Source organism: Mus musculus, chromosome 11 (assembly GCF_000001635.26).
Source record: "Mus musculus strain C57BL/6J chromosome 11, GRCm38.p6 C57BL/6J".
In the NCBI taxonomy this organism is placed as follows: domain Eukaryota; kingdom Metazoa; phylum Chordata; class Mammalia; order Rodentia; family Muridae; genus Mus; species Mus musculus.
In genome coordinates, this window is record NC_000077.6 from 100,443,410 (window position 1) to 100,457,044 (window position 13,635).

Genomic DNA, 13,635 nt, shown 5'->3' on the forward strand with positions numbered 1-13,635 from the left:
AGAGGCTGTAGCTTGGTGAGCATGGTCCTAAAGAAAGAGTTGATACCTAAGCCCCACTGGTCCTTAAGCCTCTTAGAAAAAAAACAGAATACTCTGTTTTAGTCAGTACCCAGAAATGTACCTATTTACAGGGGCCCGCCTAACACATAGTTGGTCATTTATCGCTTGTTTTCTTACTGGGGGTATGAAGTGAACATTTCTGTTCTCATAAAGCTTAGTCTTTTTTCTTTTTGTTTTTTTTGTTTTGGTTTGTTTGTTTTGTTTTGAGACAGGGTTTCTCTGCGTAGCCCTGGCTGTCCTTGCTCTGTAGACCAGGCTGGCCTCAAACTCATAGAGCTCTGCCTGCCTCTGCCTCCCCAGTGCTGGGATTAAAGGTGCACCACCACCACCACCTGTGTTTCTCCTCCTCCTCCTCCTTTTCCTCCTCTTCCTCCTCTTCCTTTTCCTTCCTTTCCTTCTTGTTTTTTTGAGAAAGAGTTTCTCTATGTAGCCCTGGCTGTCCTAGAACTTGCTATGCAGTCCAGGGTGGCCTGGAGCTCACAGAGATCCAACAGCTTCCCTCCTCAGTTCTTGGACTAAAGGTGTATACAGGTGTGTGCCACCTCGCTGGGCTACACATAAATATGGACGGTGGCTCAGTAGTGAAGGTACTTGCTGCTAAGCATGATTATCTGAGTTCAATCCCTGGGAGCTAACTGGAGAGAACCAACTCCCACAAGTTGTCCTCTGACCTCCACATGAACACTCCTATATCGGAGCACTCACTCATATATGCTTGCGCGCGTGCGCGTGTGTGTGTGTGTGTGTGTGTGTGTGTGTGTGTGTGTGCGTGCTCATGAATGTGTGGGTGCTGGGATTACAGGCTTGTGTCACCACACCCAGCCTTTTCTTTTCCTTTTGGTGTTTTGAGTGGTATTTCTGTTATCAAAGTTGGGGGACATTTTTTAAAGCAAGGGGGGGGGGCATGAACTCTTTGTAAGGGCCACTCTGGTGCTGGGTTGTCTGTACACACGGGAGATTTGGTGGGCAACAGGATAAGGCAGATTTAGATTTAATTTTGTGTGTATGTTTTGTCTGCATGCATACTTTTGTGCCTACCGCTCATGGAGGCTGGAAGAGGGCGATTCGTGCTGGGAATCAAACCCAGGTCCTCTGCATGAGCAACAAGTACTCATTGCTGGGTCATGCTCTCTCTATCCTCTGAGGCCCAGGTTGTTTGTTTGTTTGTTTGTTTAATTTTATGTACTTGAATATCTTGTCTGTGTATATGTTTGGCCCCATGCACATGCCTGGTGCTTGCAGAAGTCAGAAGAAGGCATTGAAGTCCATAGAACTGGAGTTATGGATGGCTGTGAGCTGCCATGTGGGTGTTGGAATTTGAACTTGGGTCCAGAGCAACAGGTGCTCTTAGCTGCCAAGGCCTTGATCTTATTCTCATTCCAGAGCTCAATTTCTCCATCTAAACACTGTAAAAGAGAAGAGGGAGGTGGGCTGGGGAGATGGCTCAGTGGGTAAAGTGCTTGCTGCCCGAGCAGGAAGACCTGAGTGTTCAGATCCCCAGAAACCACACAAAAGCCAAGCATGGTGGCACATATTTATAATCCCAGTGCAGGAAGGAAAAGACAGGTTAATCCTGGGGGGCTGGCTGGCCAGCCAGTCTACTCAGAACAGTAAGTTCCACAAAGAGTGAGAGGCCCATGTCTCAAAACAAACAAAACAAACAAACAAACAAAAACAGGGGCTGGAGTAGGGTTCAGCGGGTAAGAGCACTGACTGATCTTCCGAAGGTCCTGAGTTCAAATCCCAGCAACCACATGGTGGCTCACAACCATCTGTAATGAGATCTGATGCTCTCTTCTGGTGTGTCTGAAGACAGCTACAGTGTACTTACATCATATAATAAATAAGTAAATCTTTAAAAAGAGGAGGAGAATGTTTCCGTGCTAATTTCTCTCCTCTTCCCCCCTCCCCAGAGCTTTGTTTACAAGTGGCTGGAACAACACTGAGAAGAAGGTTTACAACATTCCTGGCATTTCCCCCGACATGATGAAGCTAATTATTGAGTATGCGTACACTCGGACCGTGCCTATCACCCCTGACAATGTGGAGAAGCTGCTGGCCGCTGCTGATCAGTTTAACATCATGGGCATCGTTAGGGGTTGCTGTGAGTTCCTCAAGTCGGAGCTGTGTCTGGATAACTGTATCGGCATCTGCAAGTTCACGGACTACTACTACTGCCCCGAGCTGAGGCAGAAGGCCTACATGTTCATCCTGCACAACTTCGAGGAGATGGTGAAAGTCTCGGCAGAGTTTCTGGAGCTCTCTGTCACTGAGCTCAAGGACATCATTGAGAAAGACGAACTCAACGTGAAGCAGGAGGACGCAGTATTCGAGGCCATTTTAAAGTGGATTTCTCACGACCCCCAAAATAGGAAGCAACATATTTCAGTTTTACTTCCTAAGGTCAAGTTTAGTTACTCTTTGCAAATACTTAATTGCTCCTGTTTGATTCCTCTACCCAGAGGGAGCGTCCCCAAGAGCCACAAAATAGGTCTCTTGCTCTCTTTGTCTGCTGATTGTAATGCCGTATAAATATGTATCCCCATTGCCCGCTGACTGTGAACTCCTTGGGAGCAGACATGCCTTAGTCCCTGGCCCTGCTAGCCCTTCACATCAAAGTCATCTCAAAGTAGGTGCGCGGTATGAGTTTGTGGAAAGGAAACAGGAGCAGGTGGAACGTGCTAGGTGCATGCCGGATCCCCAGGCGGTGTTGATGCTTAGCAAAGGAGGGTTGCCTTCTGCTCTTCCTGAGTTGGCGGATTTTGGTGTGGCTAGTTCTTCCTTTAGCCAAAATTGCCTTAGCGTGGGGAGAGCTGCAGGCCATCCCACAGAATTTCAAAGGGTCTTTCGCCCTGTTACCATTCGATAAGCTCCCCACTCCAAGTTAGAAGCTAAGGTAGGTAGGAAGGAAGTCACAAGGGTAGCATACAAGTGAAGTTACTTGGTTTTAGTTACTGTTATTTTACATATGTATGGAGATAGTTTTAATTTCTGGCCAATCACATGGCTTCTTTTGGTCTAAAAGCTCTACCGAGTGGCCAAGGAATTCTATCCTCAGATGCCTTCTGTCTAGCTCATTTCTTGATATGTATACCACCTCCACAAAACAAAACCATCTATGAGTTGAATACACACTCTCTCCCACAATCCCAATCTCAGCTCCCCTTCTCCTCTAAGGGGGTGGGGGCCCCCTGGGTATTCCCCTCCCCCACTTAAGACTCTGCAAGGTTAGGCATTTCCCCTCCCACTGAAGCCAGACAAGGCAGCTCAGCTAGAAGAACATACACCACGTACAGATAACAGTGTTTGGGATACCCTCCCTACCCCTGCTCCATTTTTAAAAAGCAAACTAAGGGGCTGGAAAGATGGCTCAGAGGTTAAGAGCACGGCCTACTCCTTCAGAGCACGTGACTTCAGTTCACAGCACTCAGACCCTCGACTACCTACAACTCTAGCTCCAGGGGATCCAATACCCTCCTCTGGTCTCTGCCAGTACGCGTGTGTGTGTGCGCACACACACACACATTTTAAAAAGCACAAACCAGAATACACCCAGAAACCCAAAAGACAGATGATATAGCAGGGCTTAAAGAGATGGGACTTCCCCACATCCTTGCCTCACCTGAATAAATTTCTGTATTTTCTTCTTAGGTTCGCCTGGCCCTAATGCATGCTGAGTACTTCATGAATAATGTTAAGATGAATGACTATGTCAAAGACAGTGAGGAATGTAAGCCAGTCATCATTAACGCCCTAAAGGCTATGTATGACCTGAACATGAACGGACCCTCCAATTCTGACTTCACCAACCCACTTACCAGGCCCCGCCTGCCCTATGCCATCCTATTCGCTATTGGTGGCTGGAGTGGCGGGAGCCCCACCAATGCCATTGAGGCATACGATGCTCGAGCAGACAGATGGGTGAATGTCACGTGTGAGGAAGAAAGTCCTCGAGCCTACCACGGGGCAGCCTACTTGAAAGGCTATGTTTATATCATCGGGGGGTTTGATAGCGTAGACTACTTCAATAGTGTTAAGCGTTTTGACCCTGTGAAGAAAACTTGGCACCAAGTGGCCCCTATGCACTCTAGACGTTGCTATGTCAGCGTGACAGTCCTCAGCAATTTCATCTATGCCATGGGAGGGTTTGATGGCTACGTGCGTCTCAACACTGCTGAACGGTACGAGCCAGAGACCAACCAATGGACACTCATTGCCCCCATGCATGAGCAGCGGAGCGATGCGAGCGCCACAACACTCTATGGGAAGGTAAAGAACCAGGGTGGAAGGGGAAGATGGATATTGTTCGTCCTTTGGGGATGAGGCTGGAAGACAAAATGGCAGCACTCCCAGTTGTCTTTCAGATGACGGTCCCCTGTACATAGCCGCATCCAGATGCTCGAGGCTCATACAACATGGTAGGGTGCTTGTGTATAGCCTATGCACGGTTGGGTGTGGGGGCACACACCAATAAACCTAGCACTTGGGAGGCTAAGACAGGAAGATTGCTGTAGTTTGAGGGCAGCTTGGGCTACGCAGGAAGACTATCTCAAAGAAAACTGTTGTATACTATGCTCTCATATACGTCAATTATCTTCAGATTACCTATAATACCTGACATTATGTAAACACTGTTAATTGCTATACTGTATTTTTGATAATTATGAGAAATATCTATACATTTTCCATATATATATTTAAATTTTTTGATGGGGAGCATGCTGAGCATATGTGGGGGTCAGAGGACAACTTGCAGGAGTAGATTCTCTCCTCTACTAGGTGGGGCCCAGGGACAAACTCAGGTTTTGTGGCCAGTGTCATTACACACGGAACCATCTCACTAGCAAAGGTTTTATTTTTATTAGATTTTTAAAAAAATTGTATTATGGGCATGAATGTTTTGCCTGAATATATGTATTTGCACCATATGCATGGCTGGTGCTCAAGGAGGTAAGAAGAGGGGTCAGATCCCTGGGAGTAGTGTTATGGACCGTTGTGAGCCATCCTGTGGGTCCTCTGCAAGAGTAACAAGTGTAGCCTGGTCATGGTAGCACACGCTTTTAATCTCCAGCACTAGGGGTAAAGAGGAGGCAAGTGGATCTCTGTGAGTTTGAGGCCAGCCTCATTCACATAGTTCCAGGACAGCCAGGGCTACACACATTGTCACCCTGTCTCACAAAACACGCAAATAAAACCAGAAAGTTAACAAGCGCCATCTCTCCAGCCCCCATTTACTTATTTGAGACAGTTCTATGAACGCCCGACTGGCTGGGAGTTCCCAAAGTTCCTCCTGTCGCTGCCTCCAAAGTGCTGGGAATAAAGGCATGTGACACTTTGACTTTCTTTTTTTTTTTTTTCCTTTGAGACAGGGTCTCAAGGAGTAGCCAAAGCTGGCCTTGAATCTTCAGTGATTCCCCCTTGCCAGAGCCTCCTTGAAAAACCTCTTGGTTTTTCAAGACAGGGTTTCTCTGTATAGCCCTGGCTGTCCTGGAACTCACTCTGTAGACCAGGGTGGCCTCGAACTCAGAAATCCACCTGCCTCTGCCTCCCAAGTGCTGGGATTAAAGGCGTGCACCACCACGCCCAGCCACAACTTCTTTTAAATCCAGGTCCAGGGGATCCAACATCTTCCTCTGGCTTCTGAGATCTCTGTCTGTCTGTCTGTCTCTGTGTCTGTCTGTCTGTCTCTCTCTCTCTCTCTCTCACACACACACACACACACACACACACACACACACACACACACACACACACCAATACTTTTGTTAAAGTTTTAAAGGGGCTGAAGAGATGGCTCAGTGGTTAAGAGCACTGACTGCTCTTCAAGATGGACCCAGGTTCAGTTCCCAGTACCCACATGGCAGCTCATACCTGTCTGTAACTCCAGTTTCAGAGGATCTGTCACCCTCACACAGACATATATGCAGGGAAAAACACGAATGAACATAAAATAAAAATAAATTTTAAAATCTTTTTTTGAATGTTTTAAAAATTACATGTGCATGTCCATATGAAGGTATGTGCAGAAGAATGCAGGTGCCAGAGGCCGGAGGCATCAGGTCCCCGGAGAGGAGTTACAAGTGCTTGTGGACTGGCAGTTGTGGGTGCTGGAGACCAAACTTCGGTCTTTTTTTGTTTGTTTGTTTGTTTGGTTTTTGTTTTTCGAGACAGGGTTTCTCTCTATAGTCCTAGCTGTCCTGGAATTCACTTGTAGACCAGGCTGACCTGGAACTCAGAAATCTGCCTGCCTCTGCCTCCCGAGTGCTGGGATTAAAAGTGTGCGCAGCCACGCCTGGCCTAAACTTTGGTCTTCTGCAAGAACCATATGTACTCTTAACCACTGGGCCAACTCTCTAGTTTCTATCTTCTCTCTCTCTCTCTCTCTCTCTGTCTCTCTCTCTCTCTTCTTCCACACACAAATACACACACACACACACACACACACACACACACACACACACACACACACACCAGGGTTTTTCTGTGTAGCTCTGGCTGTCCTGGAACTCACCCTGTAGATCAGGTTGGCCTCAAATTCACAGAGATCTGCCTGTCTCAGCCTCCCAAGTGCTGGGATTAAAGGTGTGCGCCACCACTCACTGCCTGACCTTCTTTTTTCCTTTTCACCCACATTTTTATTTAGTGTGTGTTGTGTGTAAAATCATTCTGTGGTGCATGTGTGGAGGTCAGAGGGCAGCTTGCAGTAGGCACTTTTTTCCTCCCTCTATGTAGATCAAGCTCCCTTAACCACTGAGCATTCCAGCCCTTCTCAATCCTTTTCTTCTTTAATTCTTTAATTTTTTGTGTGTGCATGGGAATACATGTGATGCAGTCCAGGGGTAGAGGTCAGAGGACAACTTTCTGTCCCACCATGTCAGTGGCAAGAGCTCTTGACCATTGCGCCATCTCGCTTAGCCCTCCCCCCAATATTTGCAATCCTAGTTTTTTTTTTTTAAAGCTTTGTTTATTTTATGTATATGAGTACACTGTAGCTGTACAGATGGTTGTGAACCTTCATGTGGTTGTTGGGAATTGAATTTAGGACCTCTGCTCTCTCTGGTCAACCCCACTCACTCCGGTTGCCCCTCTTGCTCAGTCCCTGCTCACTCTGGCCCAAAGATTTATTTATTATTATTCATAAGTACACTGTCACTCTCTTCAGACACACCAGAAGAGGGCATCAGATCTCATTACAGGTGGTTGTGAGCCACCATGTGGTTGCTGGGATTTGAACTCAGGACCTTCGGAAGAGCAGTCAATGCTCTTACCCTCTGAGCTATCTTGTCAGTCCGAAATCCTAGTTTTAATACGTGGATGTGTGGAACCTAAGGTACACAGGGCTGACTGTGCTCTTTTGCTTATTAGAAACAATGTTTGAGGCATGGTGGCACACACGATAATCCCAGCACTCAGGAGGTAGAGGCAAGTGGATTTCTGCAGAGCTTAAGACAAACTTGGTCTACGTAACTCTAGGACTTATAGGATAGGCTAAAAAGTGAGACTCTTAAAAAAAAAGCTGGGCAGTGGTGGCGCATGCCTTTAATCCCAGCACTTGAGAGGCAGAGGCAGGCAGATCTATGAGTTTGAGGCCAGCCTGGTCTACAGAGTGAGTTCCAGGGCAGTCAGGGCTATACAGAGAAAACCCTGTCTTGAAACAACAACAACAACAACTAATCAAAACCCAAACAACAAAAGAAAACAAAATACAAGGCTGGGTGTGGTGGCACACACCTTAATCCCAGCTGAGGTAGGCAAATTTCTGTGAGTTTGAGGCCAGCCTGGTTTCTATAGTGAGTTCCAGGTCAGTCAAGGCTACACAGTGAGGCAAGCCCTGTCTCAAAATAAAACAACAAAAAAAGAGTGACCCATGCACTAGAAATGTAGCTCAGCTGGTAGAGATCAGTTGCCTCGGAAATTGAAGCCCTGGGTTCAATTTTTAGCACCAAGTAACACTAGGTGTGGGGGCACACGGCTGTCATCCTGGGGAGGGGAGTGCAGGAGAACCAGAAATTTAAGGTCATCATCTTCAGCTACCTGGGAGTTTGAGGCTAACCTGGGGAAAACAAGACCCTGTCTCATAAGGAAAAAAAAAAAAAAAAAAAAAAAAAAAATATATATATATATATATATATATATATATATATATATAAAATAATCATGTAGCAGGGAGATGGCTTAGCTGGTAAAGTGTTTGCCTTGCCAAATTAGATCCTCAGCACGCATGCCCATGCACAAATAGCTGGGTGGCATTTACTTGTAATCTCAGTGTTGGGGAGACAGAGACAAGCAGATCGCTACTGTCCTATGATCAACTAACCTAGCCTAGTTGCCAAGTTCCAAGACTGAGAAATCCTGTCTCAAAACGAACTACCCACCAAAGACATTGGGAAGCTGAAAAGATGGCTCAGTGGTTAAGAGCAGTTGTTGTTCTTGCGGAGGATCTGGGTTAATTGTCAGCACCCATGTGGCATCTTACAACCATCTGTAATTCCAGTTCCAGGAGAATCTGATGCCCTGTACTGATCTGTGTATATGTGGGGCACATATAGACGAGCAAGCTTGTAATCTCAGTGCACACACATACACATAATAGCGCACACATGCGCATGCACACACACGCACACACATGTACCAGAAATAAATAAGTCAAAAATAAAAAGATGGATGGTGGGCTGGAGAGATGGCTCAGCAGTTAAGAGCACTGACTGCTCTTCCTAGAGGTCCTGAGTTCCAATCCCAGCAACCACATGGTGGCTCACAACCGTCTGTAATGGGATCTGATGCCCTCTTCTTGAGTGTCTTGTGGTAGCACCCAGGTGGGTGGCTCAGCATGTAAAGGAGCCTGCCACGTAAGGAGAAACCAATTCTAAGAAGACTTTTGACTTCCCAATGTGCATAATGGCAAATGCACAGAGACATTGTGTATGCAGGTGCACATGCGCATATGTGCGCACACACACAATATACATGTTTTGAAAAATGGATGATTCCTGAGGATCCAATGTTGTTCTCTGGCCCATGCATGCATACATACATACTGGCACCCACACACTCACTCATGTATACACACAATCCGTACACATATAGAGAATAAGTTGAGATTGTATAGACTGGCATTAAAAGTGGCCCCTGAGGTTCTGGAATGACGGCTCTGTGGTTAAGAGCAATGGCTGCTCTTCCAGAAGATCCCAATTAGGTTCCAGTACCCACATGACAGCTACCAGTCTGTTCCAGGTCCAAGGTGTGGTGGTTTGAATATGCTTGGCCCAGGGAGTGGCACTATTAGGAGATAATGTCCTTGTGGAGTAGGTATACCCTTGTTGGAAGAAGTGTGTCACTGTGGGGGAAGGCAAGGGAGACACTCCTCCTAACCACAATGGGAGTCAGTCTTCTGTTTACCCTTGGAACAAGAGGTAGAACTCTCAACTCCTCCAGCACCAGGCCTGCCTGGAAGCTGCCATGTTTCCTGCCTTGATGATAATGGATTGAACCTTTCTTTCAATTTGTAAGCCAGCCCCAATTAAATGTTGTCCTTTGTAAGAGTTGCCTTGGTCATGGTGTCTCTTCACAGCAGTAAAACCCTAAGACAGAAGTTGGTACTAGGGACTGGGGGTATTGCTGTGATAGGCCTGACCAAAAATGTAGATTTGGGGACTTTGAATTTGGAAAGCCATGGAATGCTTTAAGTGGAGGGAGCTTAATGGACCATCCAAGTAGGAATATGGAAGACAGTGGTGCTGAGGGTGATCTGAACTGTGTAGGCCTGCTGGCCCAAAAGGGTTTCAATGTAGAGAAGAATGTTAGTATGTGGCCTAGAGACTGTTTTTTGTGGTATTTTAGTGAAGAAAATGAGTGATTTTGCCATTGTCTGAAGAGTCTGCCTGAGGCTAAGGTGAAGAGACTTAGATTAATTGCTTTGACAAAGGAAGTCTCAAAACAGCCTGGTATAAATTTTGTTATGTGGTTACTAAAGTTCACACATATTATGATGAGTGTTTTAATGAAAAGGAGCAAGCTGAGAAAGGACAAATATAAAATTTGAAATTAAAAATTTCAAGTAGATCCATCCCGTAATCAGCCTCCAAATGCAGACACCATTGCATATGCCAGCAAGATTTTGCTGATAGGACCCTGATATAGCTGTCTCTTGTGAGGCTATGCCAGTGCCTGGCAAACACAGAAGTGGATGCTCACAGTCGGCTATTGGATGGAACACAGGGCCCCCAATGGAGGAGCTAGAGAAAGTACCCAAGGAGCTAAAGGGATCTGCAACCCTATAGGTGGAACAACAATAAGAACTAACCAGTACCCCCGGAGCTCGTGTCTCTAGCTGCATATGTAGCAGAAGCTGGCCTAGTCGGCCATCATTGGGAAGAGAGGCCCCTTGGTCTTGCAAACCTTGGTACAGGGGAATGCCAGTGCCAAGAAGTGGGAGTGGGTGGGTAGGGGAGTGTGCGGGGGAGGGTATGGGGGACTTTTGGGATAGTGTTTGAAATGTAAATGAAGAAAATACCTAATTAAAAAAATATAAATACTGAAAAAAATCATGGAACTGCTAAGATTTTGAGTAATGTTTAAAATGGACTAAATAAACTTTACATTTTGAGGTTAAAAAAAAATTCAAGTAATAAAGGGGCACCAGGAAGTGAAATGAATCTGAATTCTATGTTCAAGGAGATAAAACAGATTAAAGAAGTGGTAACCTCATTGCAAGATTCCACCCAAGTAAGCCTTACTGATTATGCTTTTGCAGTTGAATAAGGGATAGTCATATCTAGGTGTTAGTACTACTTGGTTACTGTTTTCACTTGAGATTTTAATCTGAAATGAGCTAACAATCCAGAAATGGAGGACACACGCTTTTGATCTGGATCTTGAGGAACAGTGGCCATGAAAAGCTTAAGCCCAAGCATGGTGGTACACACCTTTAATCCCAGAAGACAAAGCCAAGCAAATCTTTGAGTTCAAGGCTAGCCTGAGACAGAGAAAGTTCTAGGTGAAGAAATGCTTAAATGCAAGCATGGTGGTATACACCTTGAATCTTAACATTCAGGAGACAGCCATGCAGATCTCTGGGTTCAAGATCAATTTACTGAGCAAGTTCTTGGACAGTCAAGCTTCAGAAGTAAGGGAGTTAGAAAACAGAAAGCTGGTCATAGAATTAGAGGGGCCATGTTCCAGCACCAGCGAGCAGCAGAACGAGGCAGCTTAGGCCATGTGGCTCTGGCTTTAGAGTCAAAAATAGGAACAAACAAACAAACAAAACACTGGGACAATCGATGATGGTTAGCTGGAGCTAAGAAATTAACAGGGATTAGGAGGAGACCAGCATCACTGAGGTGAAATCTGGGAAGTGTTTTCTGAGATCACAAAGAAGCTGTGTTTCAGAGATAGCCCAGGTTGTACCTCATGCTTCAGCTGCACTTGGTAATGTGTAAGAGTCACTCAAGTGCTACAGGTTTTGAAGGTATGAAGGTATCGTGGAGAGCAGCTAAGGCTTGGCCCTGTGAGAGGCCAGGGAAGACAGCCCAGGATTGAAGGGGTCATGCAAAGTTGAGGTTTGGCACCATGAAGAGAGTCTATGAGAGGCTATCCGTGAAGCCTAGTTGTAGCAGAAGATCCCAGTGTATTGGAGATGCCAGTTCCTTGGGATGATCACCAAGAACAGCAGCAGCAGTGGAATGGAGTCAACCGGGTTCTAGAATGCTAGAGGAGCTTAGAAAATCATGTCTGGATCCCAGACATTGGAACATGAAGCCGTGAAGTTGAAGTTGACTTGGAGACCCCAAGATGTTAAAGATGCCAGAGCTGTGGGATACCTGCTGAGGAAAGCTGCTAATAGGGAGTGGAACCAGCCCAAGAGAATGATGTTTGTTATAGTAAAAAAAGATGAGAAAGGAGTTGAAGATCTGAAGACCTCTTTGACATCAGTCACATCGATGCAGAGTTTGGAGTTTGTCCAGCTGGTTTCCTGGCTTGCTTTGGGGATTACATTTAAGTGATTAGATGAATCTCAGAAGAGACTTTGGACTTTTAACATTGTTGAGACTGCTATAGACTATGGGGACTTTGGAAGTTGGATAAAATGTATTTTGCATTATGGTATGTTTAGGCATGGCCCCACAGATTCATGTTTGAACAAGCCTATGGGGGCCAGCGAGTGGAATGTGGTGGTTTGAATATGCTTGGCCTAGGGAATGACATATGAGGAGGTGTGGCCTTGTTGGAGGAAGTGTGTCACTGTGCGGGAGGGCAAGGAGATCCTCCTGCTAACTCCATGGGAGTCAGTCTTCTCCTGTTTGCCCTTGGAACAAGAAGAACTCTCAGCTCCTCCAGCACCATGCTTACCTGGAAGCTGCTGTGTTTCCTGCCTTGATGATAATGGATTGAACCTCTCAACCTGTAAGCCAGCCCCAATTAAATGTTGTCCTTTATATGAATTGTTTTGGACATGGTGTCTGTTCACAGCAGTAAAACCCTAAGACACAAGGGAATCTAGTATCTCCTGGCCTCTGAGGGCATGACATGCATATGGTTGTATAGATAGGCATAAAGGCAAAACATGTATGTTTTAAAAAGTGATCCTCTGTCCGGGCAGTGGTGGCACACGCCTTTAATCCCAGCACTTGGGAGGCAGAGGCAGGCGGATTTCTGAGTTCGAGGCCAGCCTGGTCTACAAAGAGAGTTCCAGGACAGCCAGGGCTATACAGAGAAACCCTGTCTCGAAATCCCCCAAAAAAGTATTCCCTGACCTGTACCTGTCTTCTGTCTACTCCCCTGTATAATTTAGCAATCCTGAATTTTCTCCACACAGGTCTACATATGTGGTGGGTTTAACGGAAACGAATGCCTGTTTACAGCAGAAGTGTACAACACTGAGAGCAATCAATGGACAGTCATTGCACCCATGAGGAGCAGGAGGAGTGGAATAGGTGTAATTGCTTACGGGGAACATGTATACGCAGTGAGTTTTTATTGTACAATGATAAAGTGGCACCCTTAGATTCTTCTAATAGCCTACCACTGGCAAGCATTTGAAGGGCTTCCTCGGTGAACAGAAGCAGTGGATAGCAGTCAACCTTGTTTCTTTTGCTCTTCACAGGTGGGTGGCTTTGATGGAGCCAATCGACTGAGGAGTGCAGAAGCCTACAGCCCAGTGGCTAATACTTGGCGCACGATCCCCACTATGTTTAACCCTCGTAGCAATTTTGGGATCGAGGTAGTGGACGACCTCTTGTTTGTGGTGGGTGGCTTTAATGGCTTTACCACCACCTTTAACGTTGAGTGCTATGATGAAAAGACCGATGAGTGGTATGACGCTCATGACATGAGCATATACCGCAGTGCTCTGAGCTGCTGCGTGGTACCAGGGCTAGCCAATGTTGGGGAGTATGCAGCTAGACGGGACAACTTCACGGGATTAGCACTGCGAGATGAAGTAAAGTATTCCGCTTCGACAAGTACCCTACCTGTATGAGCCTCTTCATTTAGCTAATAAAAAGTCTAAGCAATAAGAATTAATTCTTTTTTTAAATAAATGCAGTGTTTAAACTTGTAAGAGTACTGGAAAATGTT

General features: G+C 46.0%; 1 protein-coding gene across 4 annotated transcripts in view; it reads left to right on the plus strand.

Annotated features, from left to right (window-relative positions):
• The window catches only part of Klhl10 (kelch-like 10), a 15,900-nt gene extending 2,282 nt beyond the window's left edge, over positions 1 to 13,618 (plus strand). The window contains exons 2-5 of one of the 4 annotated variants that reach the window (XM_011249181.3): positions 1,974 to 2,689; positions 3,712 to 4,329; positions 12,875 to 13,024; positions 13,163 to 13,577. In XM_011249181.3, coding sequence (XP_011247483.1) covers positions 2,582 to 2,689; positions 3,712 to 4,329; positions 12,875 to 13,024; positions 13,163 to 13,537 — 1,251 coding nt within the window. In that variant the 5' untranslated portion in view covers positions 1,974 to 2,581 and the 3' untranslated portion in view covers positions 13,538 to 13,577. Of the gene's footprint in view, positions 1 to 1,973; positions 2,694 to 3,711; positions 4,330 to 12,874; positions 13,025 to 13,162 lie in introns of those variants that run through there. The other 3 variants (NM_025727.3, XM_011249182.3, XM_017314711.2) reach the window with 3 other exon arrangements.
• Positions 13,619 to 13,635: the final 17 nt, after the last annotated feature.